Source organism: Leucopleurus acutus, assembly GCF_964270905.1.
Source record: "Leucopleurus acutus genome assembly, chromosome: 4".
NCBI classification, from domain to species: Eukaryota; Metazoa; Chordata; class Mammalia; order Artiodactyla; family Delphinidae; genus Leucopleurus; species Leucopleurus acutus.
This window is the reverse complement of record NC_139146.1, coordinates 127,651,601-127,678,967: the sequence shown is the minus strand read 5'-3', so window position 1 is coordinate 127,678,967 and position 27,367 is coordinate 127,651,601. Positions and strand designations below refer to the sequence as shown.

The 27,367-nt window shown below is 38.2% G+C and overlaps 1 protein-coding gene across 4 annotated transcripts in view; it reads right to left on the bottom strand.

Moving 5' to 3' along the window:
- The window catches only part of LRBA (LPS responsive beige-like anchor protein), a 743,236-nt gene that overhangs the window by 638,712 nt on the left and 77,157 nt on the right, over positions 1-27,367 (bottom strand). For all 4 annotated transcript variants that reach the window (XR_014326184.1, XM_082838660.1, XM_082838661.1 and 1 more), the window contains 5 exons: positions 15,488-15,583; positions 3,252-3,373; positions 3,038-3,164; positions 2,227-2,346; positions 280-426 (listed from right to left, as the gene is read on the bottom strand). Coding sequence is in view for 3 of the 4 variants with exons in the window: in XM_082838660.1 (XP_082694786.1) it covers positions 280-426; positions 2,227-2,346; positions 3,038-3,164; positions 3,252-3,373; positions 15,488-15,583 (612 nt within the window). In the remaining variant the exon portion in view is untranslated. The remainder of the gene's footprint in view (positions 1-279; positions 427-2,226; positions 2,347-3,037; positions 3,165-3,251; positions 3,374-15,487; positions 15,584-27,367) is intronic.

Sequence of the window (27,367 nt, the reverse complement as noted above, 5' to 3'; positions counted from 1 at the left end):
GCTGTGCAAGGATATGATATCACCAAAAGAAATGCAGGATAAATTAAAGTTGAAACTTGAGCTAGTACTTTGCACAGTGCCCCACATATGACAAGTATACTATGCTTCCCACAAAACTTTAAAAGACTCTTTGGACGGACTCCTGTGACTTCCCTATGGTGCCTCTGGTTACTTTCACATACAGTTTAGTAACCCAAGGTGTAAGCTGCCCCATGCACCACCCACCTATAAATCAAGCTCAACTAACACTGGTTAAGCAGGGAACAGCAAGTAAAGTACCTTGTATCCCAGGCCCAATTGATAAATAGCAAAAATCTGAGCTGCATTAAGAGCTTCACTAAAAAGGTAAACTGCAGTCATCTGACCACAGAATACCCTATTAGCATCTGCTGTTTCTGATGAGCCCAGGAAACACTTGTCAAAGGTCTGTGAAAGAAAACAGAAAAGTTTATTAGAGAAAAAACAAAAAATTATCTCCTCCAGAAATAATAACAAACTATACTGGTATAAATATTTTGCCCACTCTAAAATATAATCTGAATAGATTAAAATAATTCATTTAGCATTTCACTTCATTCATTCCCATTTGGTGTAGAGATCAGGAAAGACATCATAGAACGGAGATAAGACAAGTTTTCCAAAGTACAATAAACAAAACCTGATGACAAAGTGGATATAGGAAACAGCCAGAGAAATCATTATGGACTCTGAAGGTTCATACTTGGTCAGGCAAAGAACCAGACAGAAGAGCAGGCTTTGGAGCAATGAGGAAAATCATGAGTTAAGTGTGGGACATATAATGAATGCGTCTTTTCTGTGAACTAATGTGGATGAAGAAGCAATTGCCAACAAGGTTCTGCATGGTGAGGAGTTAAGACTAACTTTTTGTAGACATCAAAATACAAATAATGGGTGAAGTCATGGAGTAGATGCAATCTCTCAAAAGGAATGTGTAAATCAAGAAAATCAGGTGTATGTTTTTCTTCTTCAGACAAAAAATTCCTCTTAATAACATCCAGGTTACAAAGACCCCATTTTAAAAACTCATGTATACAACAAGGAGGAAGAAAAGTATCCGTATCTCTTTAAAAGTATCATTTTATACCATGAAACTGTTAGGAAGGATGTTGAAAAATATGTATGTGTTGATATTAAGGAATATAAAAATTTTTAACATTTGGGTTCTGAAGACAAACCACCTATATCAAATCACTGCCTCCCACGCTGCTGATTTTGGCAAATTACTTAACCTCTCTGTGCTCAGTTTCACTGGTAAAATGAAGATTACAACAGTACTTACCTTGCAAGGTTGGGGCTTACAGAAAATAAAGGTATTTATTACAATGCCTGGAATACAATAAGTACTCAATAAGGATTAATGTAAGGAAAAAAACAGGTTGAAAAGCAGTATACATATCTGATCCCTTTTTTATATTTAAAAAAATAAGAGCTAACATTTATTGAGCACTTATTCTGTACAAGGCACTCTGCTAATGAATTTGTGAACAGTATCTCATTTAATCAACCTTCTAAGATACATACTATTTTACACCCATTTTTAGGTGGAGCAAACTTTGGCCTAATAGACTAAGTAAGGTCATACAGTCAGTAAGGGATTCAAACCTAAGTCTATCTTTTATAACAACCTGGGCTCTTAAGGTCAGCATTTCAAAATATGTAAACATGTATAGGATAAAATATGAAAGGAGGAGTTATTGGTAAATGAGTGTTGCAAGCTTGCATTCATCTTCCTGATCTGTATTTTTCAAGGTTTCTATTAAAAGTGTAATTGGGGTGTGGGGGAGAGAACATTTAAATTAAATCTAACCTATGAATCTCTTTTTGAATCTTGAAAATATTATAACATAATAGTTATCTATATGAATTTTATGGAAAATTTATAAGCATGCATCATCTAACTCATTCATAAAAATCATCAGAAGCCTGTAGTAGAGCTCTCAGGTTTAATTTGATCAATGGACCAATGACACAAATACTTTCAAGATATACCCACTGTTACCTATGAATCTTCTCTACCCTTTCCAGAATAATTTTATAACAATGACTAAGTAATATGTGCCATATTAGCACAGTTCTACTCTCTTAATATATTAACATGCTAGCCAAACTATGATTATAAAAATCCACCATTGTGGTATTCTAAAATTTATATTCAATGTAAAATATATTTTTCTTATTTCACTGTAACTTTCTCAAATTACTTACATCACTGGTGTTGACAAACCATGTTATCTCTCCATAGGAAGCAAGCTCACCATTCACATAACATCGAAGCTCACTGTTCTTCCACCGGTTATAAATGTGCACTATAGTTACCATATACCACTGAATAAGCAAAACAGTTAAAAAAAAAAAAGATAATGATCTTTCCAATAACTCAACCACATTGATAATAACAAGTAAAAATTAAATTCTAAATTACAATTAAACCTAAAAATAAAATAAGACTACCTTTATTAAATTCAATATTCTACCTCTTGAACCATATTGATTCAAAGCAACTCTCAACAAATAACAGCTTCCCATGAAATTATTTTTCAAACTTTTTATTATGACAATGTTTAAATATACCTCCAAAAGTAAAAAGTTTAGTACAAACTCTCTCACCATCTCGTTTCCACAACTGTCAACATTTTGTCATATCTGTTTTATCTATTTACCTATCTACATATATATAGATGTATATTTTGTTGATAAACCGTTTATTAATCTCTAAATTTTAAGGTACAAAAGAAAATACATATTACTACTAACACTACTACTACTACTAAAATAATTGCCACTGATATTTTCCCCCTGTATTTCCTTTAAACTCTACAAATAACTAAATATTCACTCTTTTCATTATCCAAATCAGAGAGGTTAACAATTGTCCAGTGATTTACACTTCATTTTCTAAAAGAGTATAAACACAGAGCTATGATTTACCACATATTATGTCAATAACACTAAAGCAAAGCATTCTGAAGGTTAGAATAGCTTGGTAACATAACTATGACTCAGTAAGATCACATACCTTTTGTGGCTTGAAATCAAATTTCACACAGTGTTGAAAGCCTTTTCCTTTTGACTTTACTGATGTTATAATTAAACATCCCCCAACAAAGTGTGCAGAATAACCAAGACCTTTGCTGGTTCTGAAACTATAAAATATAAGTTTTCATTTCATCTCCAAATATTCTTCTCATTTTCAAAGTAAAGTAACAACACTAAATTACAGAAATACATACCAATACAAATATGGTTTATCTTTATCCACATTGATGTTATTTACAGGATCCATTCTAAGCCAGGTATGAAATGTAAAACCATTCTGGTATGGCCATTTGGCTATAGGAGGTAATGCAATAGCCTAAACGAAAAAGCTTTGAGTTACTGACTCACAATGAAAAATTTTGTTACTGAAATCATGAAAATGAGAACTTACAATGCTATACATATTCCTACTACATATTATTCTACATCATGATTAAAATATGCAGTAGTCTCTTTATCTGAAAGATTTTAATAACTTCTAAATATTCCAAAATATACAGTAATGATGATAATTTAATTAAACAATAGAAACATTCCAAGTGACCTGCTTGATGCACTAATCATAGGTGCTTCATTTCTTACAATAAACATGTCCAAAGAAATTCCTATTAAAAGAGTTAGGCAGTGGGCTTCCCTTGTGGTGCAGTGGTTAAGAATCCACCTGCCAATGCAGGGGACACGGGTTTGAGCCCTGGTCTGGGAATATCCCAAATGCTGCAGAGCGGCTAAGCCCGTGTGCCACAACTACTGAGACTGTGCTCTAGAGCCCATGAGGCACAACTATTGAGCCGATATGCCTAGAGCTCGTGCTCCACAAGAGAAGCCACTGCAATGAGAGGCCCGTGCACCACAAAGAAGAGTACCCCCACTCCACACAACTAGAGAAAGCCTGCCCACAGCAATGAAGATTCAATGCAGCCAAAATTAAATTTTAAAATTTTAAAAATTTTAAAAAAGAGGTAAGCAGTGATATCAAGTTGGAAATTTGTTGCTGAAATGTTACATAAGGTAACAGAAGAGAGAAAGAGGGACAAGAAAGGAAAGAAAAAAGTTAAGGAAAAAGCCTGGAATAAAATTTTTTTAACAGCAAATATATAGCTGAAGAGGATTCGTTCATAACATTTTTTTCATAATATTTTAAAATTTTATTCATGTCACTATATAAATGATTTTACCACTTGGCTTAAATTTTTATTTAAAGCATCATATTACATACTGCAAGGGCCCCCAAATCTCCAAAACAAACTTGAAAAAGAAGAACAAAGTTGGAAGACCCATACTACCAAATTTAAAAAGTACAAAACAAAGATACAGTAATGAAGATTTTACCATCCTGACATAAAGATAAAGATCAATGAAATAGAACAGAGAGCCCAGAAATAAACCCTTATATTTGAGATCTTGATTTTCAACAAGAGTGTCAAGGCAGTTCAATGAGGAAAGAATAGTGTTTTCAACAAATTTGCTGAGAAAACTAATATTTACAAGCAAAGGTATGAAGCTGACCACTTCCTTACGTGTCACACAAAAAATTAACCGCAAATCGATGATAGATAGACCTAAATGTGAGAGCTAAAAATATAAAACTCTTATAAGAAAAAATAGGGTTAAATCTACATGACACTGAGTTAGATAAATCCTTCTTAATTAGGCAATGAAAGAAAAAATATATGAATTGGACTTCATTAAAATTAAAAACTTTTGTGCTTTAAAGGATACCCTCAAGAAAGTGAAAAGACAAGCCAAAAGAATGGGAGAAAATATTTGCAAGTTATTTATCTGATAAGAAACTTATATCCAGAAGAATATATAAAGAATTCTTGAGAGGGCAGACAGCAGAAGCAAGAAGAACTACAATCCTGCAGCCTGTGGAACAAAAACCACATTCACAGAAAGATAGACAAGATGAAAAGGCAGAGGACAATGTAACAGATGAAGGAACAAGATAAAACCAGAAAAACAACTAAATGAAGTGGAGATAGGGAACTTTCCAGAAAAAGAATTCAGAATAATGATAGAGAAGATGATCCAGGACCTTGGAAAAAGAATGGAGGCAAAGATCGAGAAGATGCAAGAAATGTTTAACAAAGACCTAGAAGAATTAAAGAACAAACAAACACAGATGAACAATACAATAACTGAAATGACAACTACACTAAAAGGAATCAATAGCAGAATAACTGAGGCAGAACAGATAAGTGACCTGGAAGACAGAATGGTGGAATTCACTGCTGCGGAACAGATTAAAGAAAAAAGAATGAAAAGAAATAAAGACAGGCTGAGAGACCTCTGGGACAACATTAAACACAACAACATTCGCATTATAGGGGTCTCAGAAGGAGAAGAGAGAGAGAAACAACAAGAGAAAATATTTGAACAGATTATTAGTCGAAAATTTCCCTAACATGGGAAACAAAAGAGCCACCCAAGTCCAGGAAGTGCAGCGAGTCCCACATAAGATAAACCCAAGGAGAAACACGCCGAGACACATAGTAATCAAACTGGCAAAAATTAAAGAGAAAAAATTTATTGAAAGCAGCAAGGGAAAAATGACAATATACAAGGGAACTCCCATAAGATTAACAGCTGATTTCTCAGCAGAAACTCTACAAGCCAGAAGGGAGTGGCATGATATACTTAAAGTGGTGAAAGGGAAGAACCTACAACCAAGATTACTCTACCTGGCAAGAATCTCAATCAGAGTCGATGAAAAATCAAAAGCTTTACAGACAAGCAAAAGCTAAGAGAATTCAGCACCACCAAACCAGCTCTACAACAAATGCTAAAGGAACTTCTCTAAGTGGGAAACACAAGAGAACAAAAGGACCTACAAAAACAAACCCAGGGGCTTCCCTGGTGGCACAGTGGTTCAGAGTCCGCCTGCCGATGCAGGGGACATGGGTTCATGCCCCGGTGTGGGAAGATCCCACGTGCTGTGGAGCGCATGGGCCTGTGAGCCATGGCCGCTGAGCCTGCACTGTGCTCCACAACGGGAGAGGCCACAACAGTGAAAGGCCTGCATACCGCAAAAAAAAAAAAAAAAAAAAAAAACCAAAACAATTAAGAAAATGGTCATAGGAACACACATATCGATAATTACTTTAAGTATGAATGGATTAACTGCTCCAAGCAAAAGACACAGGCTTGCTGAATGGATACAAAAACGACACCCATATATATATATATATATATATACACTGTCTACAAGAGACCCATTTCAGACCTAGGGACACACACAGACTGAAAGTGAGGGGATGGAAAAAGATATTCCATGCAAATGGAAATCAAAAGAAAGCTGGAGTAGCAATACTCATATCAGATAAAATAGATATTAAGATAAAGAATGTTACAAGAGACAAGGAAGGACACTACATAATTACCAAGGGATCAATCCAAAAAGAAGAAATAACAATTATAAATATATATGCACCCAACATAGGCACACCTCAATATACAAGGCAACTGCTAACAGCTATAAAAGAGGAAATCAACACTAACACAATAATAGTGGGGGAGTTTAACACCTCACTTACACCAATGGACAGATCATCCAAAATGAAAATAAATAAGGAAACAGAAGCTATAAATGACACAATAGACCAGATAGATTTAATTAGTATTTATAGGACATTCCATCCAAAAACAGCAGATTACACTTTCTTCTCAAGTGCGCACAGAACATTCTCCAAGATAGATCACATACTGGGTCACAAATCAAGCCTCAATAAATTTAAGAAAACTGAAATCATATCAAGCATCTTTTCTGACCACAGCGCTATGAGATTAGAAATCGATTACAGGGGAAATTACATAGAAAACACAAACACATGGAGGCTAAACAATACATTACAAAATAAACAAGAGATCACTGAAGAAATCAAAAAATACCTAGAGACAATGAAAACACGACAATCCAAAACCTGTGGGATGCAGCAAAAGCAGTTCTAAGAGGGAAGTTTATAGCTATACAAGCCTACCACAAGAAACAAGAAGAATATCAAATAAACAATCTAACCTTAAACCTAAAGGAACTAGAGAAAGAAGAACAAACAAAACCAAAAGTTAGCAGAAGGAAAGAAATGATAAAGATCAGAGCAGAAATAAATGAAATAGAAACAAAGAAAACAATAGCAAAGATCAATAAAACTAAAAGATGGTGCTGTGAGAAGATAAACAAAATTAATAAACCATTAGGCAGACTCATCAAGAAAAAGAGGGAAAAGACTCAAATCAATAAAATTAGAACTGAAACGGTACAAGTTACAACAGACACCACAGAAATACAAAGCATCCTAAGAGATTACTGCAAGCAACCCTATGCCAATAAAATGGACAACCCAGAAGAAATGGACAAATTCTTAGAAAGGTATAACCTTCCAAGACTGAACCAGGAAGAAACAGAAAATATGAACAGACAAATCACAAGTAATGAAATTGAAACTGTGATTAAAAATCTTCCAACAAACAAAAGTCCTGGACCAGATGGCTTCACAGGCGAATTCTATCAAACATTTAGAGAAGAGCTAACACCTATCCTTCTCAAGCTCTTCCAGAATACAGCAAAGGGAAGAACACTCACAAACTCATTCTTCGAGGCCACCATCACCCTGATAACAAAACCAGACAAAGATGTCACATAGAAAGAAAACTACAGGCCAATATCACTCATGAACATACAAGCAAAAATCCTCACCAAAATACTAGCAAACAGAATCCAACAGCACATTAAAAGGATCATACACCATGATCAAGTGGGGTTTATCCCAAGAATGCAAGGATTCTTAGGTATATTCAAATGAATCGATGTGATACACCATACTAACAAACTGAAGAATAAAAACCATATGATGATCTCAATAGATGCAGAAAAAGCTTTTGACAAAATTCAACACCCATTTATGATAAAAACCCTTCAGAAAGTGGGCATAGAGGGAACCTACCTCCACATATTAAAGCCCATATACAACAAACCCACAGCAAACATTATTCTCAATGGTGAAAAAGTGAAAGCATTTCCTCTAAGATCAGGAACAAGACAAGGATGTCCACTCTCACCACTATTACTCAACATAGTTTTGGAAGTCCTTGCCACAGCAATCAGAGAAGAAAAAGAAATAAAAGGAATACAAATTGGAAAAGAAGAGGTAAAACTGTCACTGTTTGCAGATGACATGATACTATACATAAAGAATCCTAAAAATGCCACCAGAAAACTACTAGAGCTAATCAATGAATTTGGTAAAGTTGCAGGACACAAAATTAACGCACAGAAATCTCTTGCATTCCTATACACTAATGATGAAAAATCTGAAAGAGAAATTAAGGAAACACTCCCATTTACCACTGCAACAAAAAGAATAAAATACCTAGGAATAAACCAACCTAGGGAGACAAAAGACCTGTATGCAGAAAACTATAAGACACTGATGAAAGAAATTAAAGATGTTACCAACAGATGGAGAGATATACCATGTTCTTGAATTGGAAGAATCAATATTGTGAAAATGACTATACTACCCAAAACAATCTACAGATTCAATGCAATCCCTATAAAATTACCAATGGAATTTTTTACGGAACTAGAACAAAAAATCTTAAAATGTGTTTGGAGACACAAAGGACACCAAATAGCCACAGCAGTCTTGAGGGTAAAAAACGGAGCAGGAGGAATCAGACTCCCGGACTTCACACTATACTACAAAGCTACAATAATCAAGACAGTATGGTACTGGCACAAAAACAGAAACATAGATCAAAGGAACAAAATAGAAAGCCCAAAGATAAACCCACGCACCTATGGTCAACTAATCTATGACAAAGGAGGCAAGGTTATACAATGGATAAAAGACAGCCTCTTCAATAAGTGGTGCTGGGAAAACTGGACAGCTACATGTAAAAGAATGAAATTAGAACAGTCTCTAACACCATACACAAAAATAATCTCAGGAGAGGACTGGGGTTGGCGGCATGAACACAGCCTGCAGGGGGTTAGTGCACCATGGCTAGCCGGGAGGGAGTCCGGGGAAAAGTCTGGACCTCCCGAAGAGGCAAGAGACTTTTTCTTCCCTCTCTGTTTCCTGGTGCGCAAGGAGAGGGGATTAAGAGCGCTGCTTAAAGGAGCTCCAGAGAAGAGCACGAGCCGCGGCTAAAAGCACGAACCCCAGAGACCAGCATGAGACACTAAGGCTGCTTCTGCCGCCACCAAGAAACCTGTGTGCGAGCACAGGTCACTATCCACAGCCCCTTTCCGGGGAGCCTGTGCAGACCACCACTGCCAGTGTCCCGGAATCCAGGGACAACTTCCCCGGGAGAACGCATGGAGCGCCTCAGGCTGGTGCAACGTCACGCCAGCCTCTGCCGCCGCAGGCTCGCCCCACACTTCGTGCCCCTCCCTCCCCCCGGCCTGAGTGAATCGGAGTCCCCGAAGCAGCTGCTCTTTTAACCCCGTCCTGCCTGAGTGAAGAACAGACGCCCTCCAGCGACCTAAACGCAGACGTGGGGCCAAATCCAAAGCTGAGCCCCTGGGAGCTGTGAGAACAAAGAAGAGAAAAGGAAATCTCTCCCAGCGGCCTCAAAAGCAGCGGATTAAAGCTCCACAATCAACTTGATGTACCCTGCATCTGTGGAATACATGAACAGACAAAAAATCATCCCAAATTGAGGGGGTGGACTTTGACAGCAAGATTTATGATTTTCTCCCCTTTTCCTCTTTTCAAGAGTGTGTATGTGTATGCTTCTGTGTGAGATTTTGTCTATATAGCTTTGCTTTCACCATTTGTCCTAGGGTTCAATCCGACCATTTTTTTTTTAATTTTTTTTCTTAATAATTATTTTTTCTTTAAATAACTTTATTTTATTTTACTTTATCTTCTTTCATTCTTTCTTTCTTTCCTTCCTTCCCTCCTTTGGACAACGAATCATCCCAAATTGAGGAGGTGGACTTTGAGAGCAAGATTTATTATTTTTTCCCCTTTTCCTCTTTTTGTGAATGTGTATGTGCATGCTTCTGTGTGAGATTTTGTCTGTATAGCTTTGCTTCCACCATTTGTCCTAGGGTTCTATCCGGCCCTTTTTTAAAAAATTTTTTTCTTCATAATTATTTTTTATTTTAATAACTTTATTATATTTTATCTCACTTTATTTTATTTTACTTTATCTTCTGTCTTTCTTTTTTTCCTTCCTTCCCTCCTTCCTTCCTTCCTTCCTCCCTCCCTCCTTCCCTACCTCCCTCCCTCCTTTCTTTCTTTCTTTCTTTCTTTCTTTCTACTTCTACTAATTCTTTCTTTCTACTTTTTCTCCCATTTATTCTGAGCCATGTGGATGAAAGGCTCTTGCTGCTGCAGCCAGGAGTCAGTGCTGTGCCTCTGAGGTGGGAGAAACAACTTCAGGACACAGGTCCACAAGAGACCTCCCAGCTCCACATAATATCAAATGGCAAAAATCTCCCAGAGATCGCCATCTCAACACCAGCACCCAGCTTCACTCAACGACCAGCAAGCTACAGTGCTGGACACCCTATGCCAAACAACTAGCAAGACAGGAACACAACCACACCCATTAGCAGAGAGGCTGCCTAAAATCATAATAAGTCCACAGACACCCAAAACACACCACCAGACGTGGAGCTGCCAACCAGAAAGACAAGATCCAGCCTCATCCACCAGAACACAGGCACTAGTCCCCTCCACCAGGAAGCCTACACAACCCACTGAACCAACCTTAGCCACTGGGGACAGACACCAAAAACAAAGGGAACTACGAACGTGCAGCCTGCAAAAAGGAGACCCCAAACACAGTAAGACAAGCAAAATGAGAAGACAGAAAAACACACAGCAGATGAAGGAGCAAGATAAAAACCCACCAGCCCTAACAAATGAAGAGGAAATAGGCAGTCTACCTGAAAAAGAATTCATAATAATGAGAGTAAAGATGATCCAAAATCTAGGAAATAAAATAGACAAAATGCAAGAAACATTTAACAAAGACCTACAAGAACTAAAGATGAAACAAGCAACGATGAACAACACAATAATTATATATATATAATATATATATAATATATATAATTATATATAATATATATATAATATATATATATAATTATATATATTATATATATATTTATTATATATATATAATATATATATATAAAAGTACTCTAGATGGGATCAATAGCAGAATAATTGAGGCAGAAGAACAGATAAGTGACCTGGAAGATAAAACAGTGGAAATAACTACTGCAGAGCAGAATAAAGAAAAAAGAATGAAAAGAACTGAGGACAGTCTCAGAGACCTCTGGGACAACATCAAACGCACCAACATTCGAATTATAGGGATTCCAGAAGAAGAAGAGAAAAAGAAAGGGACTGAGAAAATATTTGACGAGATTATAGTTGAAAACTTCCCTAATATGGGAAAGGAAATAGTTAATCACGTCCAGGAAGCACAGAGAGTCCCATACAAGATAAATCAAAGGAGAAATACACCAAGACACATATTAATCAAACTGTCAAAAATTAAATACAAAGAAAACATATTAAAAGCAGCAAGGGAGGGCTTCCCTGGTGGCGCAGTGGATGAGAGTCCGCCTGCCAATGGAGGGGACGCAGGTTCGTGCCCCGGTCCGGGAAGATCCCACATGCCGTGTTGGGGCTGGGCCCGTGAGCCATGGCCGCTGAGCCTGCGCGTCTGGAGCCTGTGCTCCACAACAGGAGAGGCCACAACAGTGAGAGGCCCACGTACCGCAAAAAAAAAAAAAAGTAATGAAGCAGTGATACATACTACAACATGAATGGATCTTGAAAACAGTAGTGGTAAGTAGAAAAAGCCTATCACAAAAGTCCAGACATCACATGATTCCACTTGCATGAACTGTCCAGAAGAGACAAATCCATACAGACAGAAAGTAGAACAGCAGTTGCCTAGGCCTGGGAGTCTGCAGTGAAATGTGTCCAGTGACTGCTAAGGAGTGCAGGGTTTCTTCTGGGTGTGATGAAAATTTCTAAAATTGATTGTGATAATGGTTACACAGCTTGGTGAACACACTTAACCATTCACTGCACACTTTAAATGAATGAGTCATATGATATGGGGATTATAAATCAATAAAGCTGTTAAAAAAAGATCATACTACAAAGTTTTTGTTTTCTCGTTATTTATAATTTACAATAATTACTGTTACTTATAATTAACAATTTCTTGTTATTATAATTTACGTAGGCATTTCTGTCGACATCATACATACACACATATTCTTTTATATGTATAAGATATTCCATAAAACATGAAAAAATCATAGAGCCAAATTTATGTAATAACACAATTGATACTTCAAAAGGCTGATTTAAACTGAATGTTGGGGACTTCCCTGGTGGCGCAGTGGTTAAGACTGCAAGCTCCCAATGTAGGGGGCGTGGTTCAATCCCTGGCCAGAGATTAGATCCCACATGCATGACGCAACTAAGAGTTTGCATGCCACAACTAAGGAACCAGCAAGCCGCAACTAAAGAGCCCACAAACCGCAACTAAGGAGCCTGACTGCCACAACTAAGGATCCCACATGCCGCAACTAAGAAGCCCACCTGCCACAACTAAGAGCCAGCGCAGCCAAATATACAAATAAAATAAAATAAAGTAAAATAAAATGAATGTTGCAATAAGAAAAAAAAATTAAAAAGTACATATTTACTGCATACATATGCTCTCTCTCACTGAAACATGAGAGTAGAGGATGTGAAAGCTTTCTAAAACTAATTTACCCATAAATACTTTAAGTTCCCTTTAAAAGCTATGTTTAAGGGAAAAAATGAGTCACTAAATATATTTAAAACACCTTTTCTCTGAAAGTTCCAAAAGCTGTGTAGTTGAACTGCCCCACTTTCAAGATACATATAAGTAAATAGAATGGACACATTACTATCTCAAAGAATTATAAATAATAAAGTTATAACATGCGTGAAAAGAGATTAATCTCATGAGAATACTTTATTTTTTAAAGGGAACCCTCTTGCACTGTTGGTGGGAATGTAAATGGATACAGCCACTATGGAGAACAGTATGGAGGTCCCTTAAAAAACTAAAAATAGAATTACCATAAGACCCAGCAATCCCACTATTGGGCATATACCCTGAGAAAACCATATTTAAAAAAGAGACATGTCCCACAATGTTCACTGCAGCACTATTTACAATAGTCAGGACATGGAAGCAACCTAAGTGTCCATCGACAGAGGAATGGATAAAGCAGATGTGGCACATACATACAATGGAATATTACTCAGCCATAAAAAGAAACAAGATTGAGTTATTTGTAGTGAGGTGGATGGACCTAGAGTCTGTCATACAGAGTGAAGTAAGTCAGAAAAAGAAAAACAAATACCGTTAGCTAACACATATATATGGAATCTAAAAAAAAAAAAAAAAACTGGGTCTGAAGAACCTAGGGGCAGACAGAAATAAAGACGCAGACGTAGAGAATGGACTTGAGGACACAGGGAGGGGGAAGGGTAAACTGGGACGAAGTGAGAGACTAGCACTGACATATATACACTACCAAACGTAAAATAGCTAGCTAGTGGGAAGCAGCCGCATAGCACAGGGAGATCAGCTCAGTACGTTGTGACCACCTAGATGGGTGGGATAGGGAGGGTGGGAGGGAGGCATAAGAGGGAGGGGATATGGGGGTATATGTATACATACAGCTGATTCACTTTGTTATACAGCAGAAACTAACACAACATTGTAAAGCAATTACACTCCAATAAAGATGTTTTTAAAAAACTATATATTTAAATATATATATTTAAAGGGTGGATCTGGATATGTTTTTCTCTTATTTATTTATTTATGGCTGCACTTGGTCCTCGTTGCTGCGCACGGGTTTTCTCTAGTTGCAGCAAGCGGGGACTACTTTTCGTTGTGGTGCGCGGGCTTCTTATCGCAGTGTCTTCTCTTGTTGCAGAGTACAGGCTACAGGCGTGCGGGTTTGGTGGTTGTGGCACATGGGCTCAGTAGCTGTGGCTTGCAGGCTCTAGAGCGCAGGCTCAGTAGTTGTGGCGCACGGGCTTAGCTGCTCTGCAGCATGTGGGATCTTCCCACACCAGGGCTCGAACCTGTGTCACCTGGTAGGCAGATTCTTAACCAATGCGCCACCAGGGAAGTCCCAAGAATACTTTTTTATGTTGGAGACAAACGATAAGCTCAATGCCAACAGAGTACAATTATTCTAGAAAGCTTCAAATCTAAAATGGTTATTAAGGAAAAATTATAAAGAAAAAAATAATACGAGCAATAAAACTTTCCAAAGAAAACTGTGTATTTTGTGTGAAGCATTCAAATATCACAAATATCCTTTCAAAACACTCTCTTCTTTCTGCAGGTATTGCCTGGCTACATAGGGGCCACAAGCAAGTAGGATATTATGAGAACAAAAGTAAAAAATGAATAAAAGGTAACCTCAGAAGAAGAATAGGCTGAAATATCTTCAAAAAATGTATGCTTGTAACAGGCACACCAATGTCATAATGAAGTAAAAAAGCTTCCATAAATAATACACATACATTATATAATGTAATCCTATAATATTTTGAAACATTACAGATATTACTGCCATACTGTCTTATTTATAAACTGATTAACAGATTACAAGAATGCTGAGATTGATATTATATGGAAACACACAGGTTAGAAAAACTTGCCTAGAAAGTTTCCAAGAGTAACTCTCAGGTGCAAAAGAAACAGGAATCAGGAAATGTAAAGCTAAAGAAAGATCTTCAGAAAGATAAAACTGAAAGTGTTACACATAAATTTCTTTTTTTTTAACATCTTTATTGGAGTATAATTGCTTCACAATGGTGTGTTAGTTTCTGCTTTATAACAAAGTGAATCAGCTATACGTATACATGTATCTCCATATCTCCTCCCTCTTGCGTCTCCCTCCCACCCTCCCTATCCCACCCCTCTAGGTGGTCACAAAGCACGGAGCTGATCTCCCTGTGCTATGTGGCTGCTTCCCACTAGCTATCTATTTTACGTTTGGTAGTGTATATATGTCCATGCCACTCTCTCACTTCGTCCCAACTTACCCTTCCCCCTCCCCGTGTCCTCAAGTCCATAAATTTCTGTTTGAGAATGCAAAGATAAAATTCATAAGACAAAATGGCTTATGTTGAAAAGAATTGGGTTCTTATTCCACTGAGGCCCCAAGGGGTGAGTGGACAGCTTTCTTAACTTCTTAGAGCCTCTATTTCTTCACCTCTGAAACAGTCAGGAAAAAGTAACATGCACAATTGCTGTAAAGATTAAGTTAGGCTGTGCAAGGAAGTTTCTCCCTAACACAGAACCTGTCAGGAGTGTTTACAGGGCCATACTTTCAGGAAGCAAAAGAAAGAAAAAAGAACTTCAAGTGATTTCCTCGTTAAGATTTACTTACTGCAGCACTCTTTCCTGGAAAGTTGAAAAAGGCATCCGGACCATACTTCTGTGGTATGTGCTTTAACACAGACAGCAACTTTCCAGCATGTGGAGGCTATGAAAATAATCAACAATTCATTAACCACATTATTCACCATAAAACAAAAATACCTACTTTTAGTACAGACATACTTTAATATATCCCCTAATAACTAAATAATTCTGTAAGCTAAAAAGCATATAAAATAACCTCCTTAAAAGAAGGTTATTTTCAACTACCTTAAAGAAATGAACAATGCACTCTATGCCATTTTTTTTTATGAGGCGTTGGATAAATATGAGCCAACAGCATTTGACACATAACTCTTCACACTACAGCAAAAACGACCTTTTAAAATTACAAACTACATCAACCCACCACCCATCCCTTTTTAAAGCACTTTTTAATTTCACCAAAAAATAATGCTTACCAAGTCCCACTGTTAAAGGCACTTTAAAAACAATAAAATATTTTAGCCTCATAACCACACTAGGGATTATTTTCACTCCATTTTGCAAAGGAGGAATCTGAGTCAGAGGAACATGTCCAAGGTCATACAGGTAGTAAGTGACAAGGATAGGATAAGAATTCAGTCTGACTCCAGAGTCCATGCTTTTCATTACTACACTTTCACCGTTACATTATTCTATCTCTCCTATAGCTTCCCACTGTCTTTAAAATAAAGACCAAAATCCCTAACATGGCCCACAAGATAGTTTACATATCTCCTTGACCTCTTTTGCCTCTCTCTGCACTCTATCTACAATGCCTTCTCTGTCTTCTTCCCATAATAGGGCCTGAGCACAAGCTATTCCTTCTGCTTAAAATGTTCTCACTAGGCCTATTCCCCCCTCCCCAGCCTCCTCCACCTTAACTAAATAAATCTTACCCATCCATTGAAGTTCATCTTAATGATCACTTCTCAGGGCAGTCTTCCCTGACCTCTGAGAATGGATCAAATCTCCCTATCACATTTCATTCTACAAAATATCTCTACTATACAGCATGTATAAAAGTTGTAACATTACAATTATTCGATTAATGCCTCTTTGACCCACAAGTCTCCTCTAATACATTAAACAACCAACAGCTAAAACGAAAAGGCACATTTACATTTAGGAAAAGCAAAGGACAACCAGATATACCTTATCATTTCAATCAGTTTAGAAAGTGTAGTACATTCCTCTTAAAAGTCAAAAGTTCAAAACAGTGTCAAACTACAAGTGAAATCATTGGCTTGCCTTCATCTTATCCGGTAGCTGCTCTAAATTATCATTAATAACTATCTAAAAGAGTTTGGCAACCTTTTGCCTAAATGTTAAGTGGAAAGCTTCATTCGTAAGTGATCAAGAAACTTTCAATTAACCACACTGTTCAATTATAAAAGTGTAATAACAAGTTACTACAATCACAATGATTTTTTAAAATAAATTCTAAAATGAAATCACCAAAAATAATATGCAGTCAACAATAAAAATATAACTTTGTAGCATTTCTAGAGAAATCAATCCTCAAAATTTCCTTTTCTATAAACCAATCAAAAAGCATACATTAAGACAAGCACTTAATCCACAGATACTGCTAGGGGGCTGTATACTAAGAAAGCCTTTCAGAAAATAACTCAAGAGTCTTTAAAAATGTTCACCCATTGATACACTATTTCCACATATAAAAATATGTGCTAAAGTAATAATCAAAAAAGCAGACACAGATTTAGATACAGGGATTTTTCACTGCACTGATATGATAGCAAAAGCTACATAAGCTCTGAGCAAGGCCCTGCTCTTGCTTTATTAATAGTTCATTATTTTTTCCCTCCCATAAGCAGCTACATTAACATGCTTAATCTTTTTATATGTGTTCCTTTAAAAATGTGTTTCTGTGTGCCTATACTTAAAATTTAAATGATGTTGGGTTAGATATATCATTCTATTTCTTACTTTCTTCCTGCTTTTTGGTATCTGTTCTTATTACTCTGTTCATTAATTCTAACTGCTATATAATAGTCTATTCTATGCATCCAATAGCTTTTACCTATCTATTCTCCTAAAGATAAACACATGTTGACAATTCACTGCCATCAAAAATAATGCTTCAGTGAACATCCTCATACATATTTCCTTACAGAACTATGTGAGAATTTCTTGGAACATGCACTCAGGAGCAAACTACTAATTCATTGGATATGGGTATAATTTAAGTGACTAACTAGTACTAGATTACTCTTGAGGTTGGCTCCATTGGTGTCCATTCCAACCAGTAGCACACAGCTTTAAAATAACTCTATCTCTCCAATTATACTTGCTATTATCCAACTCTATAATTCTTAATACAAATGATGTAAGGTGACATATCAATACTGCTTTCATTTGAACATCTCCAATTATTAGTGATTTAGTGTTTATTTGATTATGGGATTTCTCTCTCTGTAAACAGATACCTGTTCATAACCTTTCCTATTTTCTTATAGTTTTCTATATTCACCAATATAACAAAAAATATTTTAATTACATACTCAGAATACATAAATTATTTGAATATAAATCAAAACCAAAATCAAACCAGTATACTTCTTCTTCTGGACATGACACAGTAACAGGACCTATACTTTCCAACTCACCATAATCAACTTGAAAACTGGACACAATGTATGAAACTAAAACTGTTTTCACACTAGCTCAAGACTGTGATCCTTGAGAAAGGGAAACAAAATGAGGCATGAGATTACCCACACTTTCTACCTGCAGTCAATTTCCTTATCACATATCATTGCACAGGGAGAAGAAAACCAAACAGAACTTGAAATTCTCATTGAGCTGATGAGGCAGAAATTAGAGGATGGGTAGTCTGAGGTGGACAGAAACTTCAGGGCAGAGTACTACAGAGGAAGGGCCTATGCAGAGAAGAAACTCCAGAAATCTGCACTGACACTTTGGCATAATACCAAACTGTTCATTTCTACCTTAAAACTCAACAAGGTGGGGTAGCCAAGATTTTGACAGCCATCAGTCAAAGAATTCCCAGAGCAAATATAGAGCCAGGAATTGCTGAGACCCTACTAGGCACTACGGAGAGACCACAGTCTTGCTTGCCTCATGTCTGAGACTTAGGGTCATTCACAAAGACCCTAGAAAAGTCAGGCCAGAATAAGGCTGCCCTAATAATAAGCCCTGGAGTAACAGCCTAGATTGGCTGACCAAAAAAACTTTTCAACTAGCCTGAAAGAATAAAGTTAATCCACAAGCAACTTACCTGCCTGCAAAAACAGTCTAACAATCTTAAAAGAACTATGACAGATATAAAAGAACTATGACAGCACTCAACAGGGAATAACTCACTATGACTAACATCACTATGTCTAAAATCACTAGTATAAAACAGGAAAATAGGGCTTCCCTAGTGGTGCAATGGTTGAGAGTCCGCCTGCCGATGCAGGGGACACGGGTTCGTGCCCCGGTCTGGGAAGATCCCACACGCCGCGGAGCAGCTGGGCCCGTGAGCCATGGCCGCTGAGTCTGCCCGTCGTCCGGAGCCTGTGCTCCGCAACGGGAGAGGCCACGACAGTAATAGGACTGCGTACCACAAAAAAAAAACAAACACACACAAAAAAACAGGAAAATATGACCTACAAGTAAAAGCAGAATGATTGAGCAAAAAACTGACCTAGAAAATGACAGAGATGACAGAATTAGTGGACGAGAACATTAAAGCAACTATTAATATGCTGCATATTCTCAATGATTTAAAGGAAAACAAGAATGAGGGAACAAATGAAAGATATTAAAAAGAACCAAATAGAATTGACAGAGATTAAAAGTATCTGAAATCTGAAAATTTTAATGGCTGTTAACACATTACAGAAGAAAATATCAACTGCCTTAAAAATATAGCAATAAAAGCCATCTAAAATGAAGCACAGGGACTTCCCTGGTGGCACAGTGGTTAAGAATCTGCCTGCCAATGCAGGGGACGTGGGTTTGAGCCCTTGTTCAGGAAGATCCCACATGCTATGGAGCAACTAAGCCCATGAGCCACAACAACTGAAACCCAACGCACCTAAAGCCTGTGCTCCACAACAAGAGAAGCCACTGCAATGAGAAGCCTGTGCACCGCAACAAAGAGTAGCTCCCACTCACCGCCAACTAGAGAAAGCCCGGGCGCAGCAACCAAGACCCAATGCAGCCAATAAATAAATAAATAAATTTATTTATTTAAAAATCAATAAAATAAAATGAAGCACAAAGAGAAAAGACTACAAAAAATGTGAACAGATCTCAGTGACCCAGGGGGCACTACCAAGAAGATTAAAAAACATGTGACTGGAGTCCCAGAAGGAAGGGGAGAGGGACAAAAAAATGATATTTGAAGAAATAATTATCAAAATGTTCCCAAATTTGATGAAAATTATAAGCCCACAGATGCAAGAACCCCTAATAAGGATAAATACAAGGTAAACCACACCAAGAAACATAATAAAATCACTGCAAACCTTAAAAGCAGGCAGAGAGCTAGAGTTCAATACAAAGAAGCTAAAGAGTACAATCATTTTAATACAATAAATTAGAGTGTACAATTGCAGAGCACAAATTTAGATACACTTAAACAGAAGCAGATTAAGGATCAGCTGGCTGAGTAGTTGCTGCAGGCAATGATTTCTAAAGAGCTCTAAAATAAGCCTAGAAATGCAACAAAAACGGAGAAAATATTTACTAGTATTCCTCTAAGGCATAAGTAACTAAAGAGTAGAAAGAAACAGTTTGATAAGGCACCTGGAGTTCAAAATCAGTTGACCACTACCACCCATTGCAAAGGACCAGGAAATTGCATCTAAAGAGGGCGGAGCCAATTAGCACAGCGCTTTTGTTCAGTGAGTGGGTTATTCAATTTTAAACTACTCAGACTGATACAAAGAGAAGCTAGATGCTGCTACCCAACATTTTTATTTCTCTGTCCTTACCCTTTTCCTCTAATTTAATGTTGAATTTTTATGTTGAATTTTAAAATGTTGAAATTTTAAAAAAATAAAAATTATTTAAAACATTTGAGGAAGGACCAAATTACCAACCTGCCTGGAACACCCAGTTCTCTTCGTCCACACCTGTGTCAGGTGATGGCAAAAGTAGCTGGGGGGGGGGGGGGAAGAGGGAAGATGGTGGAAGAGTAAGACGCGGAGATCACCTTCCTCCCCACAAATACACCAGAAATACATCTACACGTGGAACAACTCCTGAAGAACACCTACTGAACGCTGGCAGAAGTCCTCAGACCTCCGAAAAGGCAAGAAACTCCCCCACGTACCTGGGTAGGGCAAAAGAAAAAAGAATAAACAGACACAACAGAACAGGGACGGGACCTGCACCAGTGGGAGGGAGATGTGAAAGAGGAAAGGTTTCCACACACTAGGAAGCCCCTTCGCGGGTGGAGACTGCGGGTGGCGGAGGGGGGGAAGTTTTGGAGCCGCGTAGGAGAGCGCAGCAACAGGGGTGCGGAGGGCAAAGCGGAGAGATTCCCGCACAAAGGATCGGTGCCAACCACCACTCACCAGCCCGAGAGACTTGTCTGCTCACCCGCCGGGGCGGGCGGGGCTGGGAGCTGAGGCTCGGGCTTCTGTCGGAGCGCCGGGAGAGGACTGGGGCTGGTGGCGGAAACACAGCCTGCAGGGGGTTAGTGCACCACACCTAAGCGGGAGGGAGTCCGGGGAAAAGTCTGGACCTGCCGAAGAGGCAAGAGACGTTTTCTTCTCTCTTTGTTTCCTGGTGCACGAGGAGAGGGGATTAAGAACGCTGCTTAAAGGACCTCCAGAGACGGAAACGAGCCGCGGCTAAAAGCGCGGACCCCAGAGACGGGCATGAGACGCTAAGGCTGCTGCTGCCGCCACCAAGAAGCCTGTGTGCGAGCACAGGTCACTCTCCACACACCCCTTCCGGGGAGCCTGTGCAGCCCACTACTGCCAGGGTCCCGGGATCCAGGGAGAACTTCCCCAGGAGAACGCACGGCGCGCCTCAGGCTGGTGAAACGTCCCGGTGGCCTCTGCCGCCGCAGGCCCGCCCCGAATCTGCACCCCTCCCTCTCCCCGGCCTGAGTGAGCCAGAGCCCCCGAAGCAGCTGCTCCTTTAACCCCGTGCTGTCTGCGCGAAGAAGAGACGCCCTCCGGCGACCTACACGCAGAGGCAGGGGCAAATCCAAAACTGAGCCCCGGGAGCTGTGCGAACAAAGAAGAGAAAGGGAAATCTCTCCCAGCAGCCTCAGAAGCAGCGGATTAAAGCTCCACAACCAACTTGATGTACCCTGCATCTGTGGAATACCTGAATAGACAATGAATCATACCAAATTGAGGAGGTGGACTTTGTGAGAAAGATTTATTATTTTTTTCCCCTTTTCCTCTTTCTGTGAGTGTGTATGTGTATGCTTCTTTGTGAGATTTTGTCTCTATACCTTTGCTTTCACCATTTCTCCTAGGGTTCTTTGCGTCCTTCTTTTTTTTCTTGTAAAAAAATTTTTTTTCTTAATAATTACTTTTTATTTTAATAACTTTATTTTATTTTATCCTCTTTCTTTCTTTCTTTTTCTTTCCTTCTACCTTTTCTCCCTTTTATTCTGAGCTGTGTGGATGAAAGGCTCTTGGTGCTGCAGCAAGGAGTCAGTGCTGTGCCTCTGAGGTGTTAGAACCAACTTCAGGACACAGGTCCACAAGAGACCTCCCAGCTCCACATAATATCAAACGGTGAAAATCTTCCAGAGATCTCCATCTCAACGCTAGGATCCAGTTCCACTCAATGACCAGCAAGCTACAGTGCTGGACACCCTATGCCAAACAACTAGCAAGACAGGAACACAACCACACCCATTAGCAGAGAGGCTGCCTAAAATCATAATAAGTCCACAGACACCCAAAACACACCACCAGATGTGGAGCTGCCAACCAGAAAGACAAGATCCAGCCTCATCCACCAGAACACAGGCACTAGTCCCCTCCACCAGGAAGCCTACACAACCCACTGAACCAACTTTAGCCACTGGGGACAGACACCAAAAACAATGGGAACTATGAACCTGCACCCTGCAAAAAGGAGACCCCAAACACAGTGAGATAAGAAAAATGAGAAGAGAGAAAAACAAACAGCAGATAAAGAAGCAAAACAAAACCCCACCAGATCTAACAAATAAAGAGGAAACAGGCAGTCTACCTGAAAAAGAATTCAGAATAATGGAAGTAAAGATGATCCAAAATCTTGGAAATAGAATAGAGAAAATGCAAGAAACATTTAACAAGGACCTACAAGAACTAAAGATGAAACAAGCAATGACGAACAACACAATAATTGAAATTAAAAATACTCTAGATGGGATCAATAGCAGAATAACTGAGGCAGAAGAACGGGTAAGTGACCTGGAAGATAAAATAGTGGAAATAACTACTGCAGAGCAGAATAAAGAAAAAAGAAGGTAAAGAACTGAGGACAGTCTCACAGACCTCTGGGACAACATTAAACCAACCAACATTTGAATTATAGGGGTTCCAGAAGAAGATGAGAAAAAGAAAGGGACTGAGAAAATATTTGAAGAGATCATAGATGAAAACTTCCCTAATATGGAAAAGGAAATAGTTAATCAAGTCCAGGAAGCACAGAGAGTCCCATACAGGATAAATCCAAGGAGAAACATGCCAAGACACATATTAATCAAACCGTCAAAAATTAAATACAAAGAAAACATATTAAAAGCAGCAAGGGAAAAACAACAACACAAAAGGGAATCCCCATAAGGTTAACAGTTGATCTTTCAGCAGAAACTCTGCAAGCCAGAAGGGACTGGCAGGACATATTTAAAGTGATGAAGGAGAAAAACCTACAGCCAATATTGCTCTACCCAGCAAGGATCTCATTCATATTTGATGGCGAAATTAAAACCTTTACAGACAAGCAAGAGCTAACACAGTTCGGCACCACAAAACCAGCTTTACAACACATGCTAAAGGAACTTCTCTAGGCAAGAAACACAAGAGAAGGAAAAGACCTACAATAACAAAACCAAAACAATTAAGAAAATGGGAATAGGAACATACATATCGATAATTACCTTAAATGTAAATGGATTAAATGCTCCCACCAAAAGACACAGACTGGCTGAATGTATACAAAACAAGACCCATATATATGCTGTCTACAACAGTCCCACTTCAGACTTAGAGACACATACAGACGGAAAGTAAGGGGATGGAAAAAGATATTCCATGCAACTGGAAACCAAAAGAAAGTTGGAGTAGAAATCTCATATCAGACAAAATAGACTTTAAAAGAAAGACTATTAGAAGAGACAAAGAAGGACACTACATAATGATCAAGGGATCAATCCAAGAAGATATAACAACTGTAAATATTTATGCACCCAACATAGGAGCACCTCAATACATCAGGCAAATGCTAACAGCCAGAAAAGCGGAAATCGACAGTAACACATTCATAATAGGGGCCTTTACCACCCCACTTTCACCAATGGACAGATCATCCAAAATGAAAATAAATAAGGAAACACAAGCTTTAAATGATACATTAAACAAGTTGGACTTAATTGATATTTATAGGACATTCCATCCAAAAACAACAGAATACACATTTTTCTCAAGTGCTCGTGGAACATTCTCCAGGATAGATCATATCTTGGGTCACAAATCAAGTCTTGGTAAATTTAAGAAAATTGAAATTGTATCAAGTATCTTTTCCAACCACAACGCTATGACACTAGATATCAATTACAGGAAAAGACCTGTAAAAAATACAAACACATGGAGGCTAAACAATACACTACTTAATAACGAAGTGATCACTGAAGAAATCAAAGAGGAAATCCAAAAATACCTAGAAACAAATGACAATGGAGACACGACGACCCAAAACCTATGGGATGCAGCAAAAGCAGTTCTAAGGGGGAAGTTTATAGCAATACAATCCTACCTTAAGAAAGAGGAAACATCTCGAATAAACAGCCTAACCTTACACATAAAGCAATTAGAGAAAGAAGCACAAAAAACATCCAAAGTTAGCAGAAGGAAAGAAATCATAAAGATGAGATCAGAAATAAATGAAAAAGAAATGAAAGAAACGATAGCAAAGATCAATAAAACTCAAAGCTGCTTCTTTGTGAAGATAAACAAAATTGATAAACCATTAGGCAGACTCATCAAGAAAAAAAGGGAGAAGACTCAAATCAATATAATTAGAAATGAAAAAGAGGAAGTAACAACTGACACTGTAGAAATACAAAAGATCATGAGAGATTACTACAAGCAACTCTATGCCAATAAAAAGGACAACCTGGAAGAAATGGACAAATTCTTAGAAATGCACAACATGCCAAGACTGAATCAGGAAGAAACAGAAAATATGAACAGACCAAACACAAGCACTGAAACTGAAACTGTGGTTAAAAATCTTCCAACAAACAAAAGCCCAGGACCAGATGGCTTCACAGGCGAATTCTATCAAACATTTAGAGAAGAGATAACACCTATTCTTCTCAAACTCTTCCAAAATATAGCAGAGGGAGGAACACTCCCAAACTCATTCTACGAGGCCACTATCACCCTGATACCAAAACCAAACAAAGATGTCACAAAGAAAGAAAACTACACACCAATATCACTGATGAACACAGATGCAAAAATCCTCACCAAAATACTAGCAAACAGAATCCAACAGCACATTAAAAGGATCATACACCATGATCAAGTGGGGTTTATTCCAGGAATGCAAGCATTCTGCAATATAGGCAAACCAATCAACGTGATACACCATATTAACAAACTGAAGGAGAAAAACCACATGATCATCTCAATAGATGCAGAGAAAGCTTTCGACAAAATTCAACACCCATTTATGATAAAAACCCTGCAGAATGTAGGCATAGAGGGAACTTTCCTCAACATAATAAAGGCCATATATGACAAACCCACAGCCAACATCGTCCTCAATGGTGAAAAACTGAAAGCATTTCCACTAAGATCAGGAACAAGACAAGGTTGCCCACTCTCACCACTAGTATTCAACATAGTTTTGGAAGTTTTAGCCACAGCAATCAGAGAAGAAAAGGAAATAAAAGGAATCCAAATTGGAAAAGAAGAAGTAAAGCTGTCACTGTTTGCAGATGACATGATATTATACATAGAGAATCCTAAGGATGCTACCAGAAAAATACTAGAGCTAATCAGTGAATTTTTGAAAGTAGCAGGATACAAAATTAATGCACAGAAATCTCTTGCATTCCTATACACTAATGATGAAAAATCTGAAAGTGAAATCAAGAAAACACTCCCATTTACCATCACAACAAAAGGAATAAAATATCTAGGAATAAACCTACCTAAGGAGACAAAACACCTGTATGCAGAAAATTATAGGACACTGATGAAAGAAATTAAAGATGATACAAATAGATGGAGAGATATGCCACATTCTTGGATTGGAAGAATCAACATTCTGAAAATGACTCTACTACCCAAAGCAATCTACAGATTCGATGCAATCCCTATCAAGCTACCACTGGCATTTTTCACAGAACTAGAACAAAAAATTTCACAATCTGTATGGAATCACAAAGACCCCGAATAGCCAAAGCAATCTTGAGGACGAAAAACGGACCTGGAGGAATCAGGCTCCCTGACTTCAGACTAAACTACAGAGCTACAGTAATCAAGACAGTATGGTACTGGCACAAAAAGAGAAACATAGATCAATGGAACAGGATAGAAAGCCCAGAGATAAACGCATGCACATATGGTCACCTATCTTTGATAAAGTAGGCAGGACTGTACAGTGGAGAAAGGACAGCCTCTTCAATAAGTGGTGCTGGGAAAACTGGACAGGTACATGTAAAAGTATGAGATTAGAACACTCCCTAACACCATACACAAAAATAAGCTCGAAATGGATTAAAGACCTAAATGTAAGGCCAGAAACTATCAAACTCTTAGAGGAAAACATAGGCAGAACACTCTATGACATAAATCACAGCAAGATCCTTTTTGACCCACCTTCTAGAGATATGGAACTAAAAACAAAAATAAACAAATGGGACCTAATGAAACTTCAAAGCTTTTGCACAGCAAAGGAAACCATAAACAAGACCGAAAGACAACCCTCAGAATGGGAGAAAATATTTGTAAATGAAGCAACTGACAAAGGATTAATCTCCAAAATTTATAAGCAGCTCATGCAGCTCAATTACAAAAAAAACAAACAACCCAACCCAAAAATGAGCAGAAGACCTAAATAGACATTTCTCCACAGAAGATGTACAGATTGCCAATAAACACATGAAAGAATGCTCAACATCATTAATCATTAGAGAAATGCAAATCAAAACTACAATGAGGTATCACCTCACACCAGTCAGAACGGCCATCATCAAAAAGTCTACAAACAATAAATGCTGGAGAGGGTGTCGAGAAAAGGGAACACTCTTGCACTGCTGGTGGGAATGTGACTTGGTACAGCCACTATGGAGAACAGTATGGAGGTTCCTTAAAAAACTACAAATAGAACTACCATATGACCCAGCAATCCCACTACTGGGCATATACCCTGGGAAACCATAATTCAAAAGAGTCATGTACCAAAATGTTCATTGCAGCTCTATTTACAATAGCCCAGAGATGGAAAAAACCTAAGTGTCCATCATCAGATGAATGGATAAAGAAGATGTGGCACATATATACAATGGAATATTACTCAGCCATAAAAAGAAACGAAATTGAGTTATTTGTAGTGAGATGGATGGACCTAGAGTCTGTCATACAGAGTGAAGTAAGTCAGAAAGAGAAAGATAAATACCGTATGCTAACACATATATATGGAATTTAAG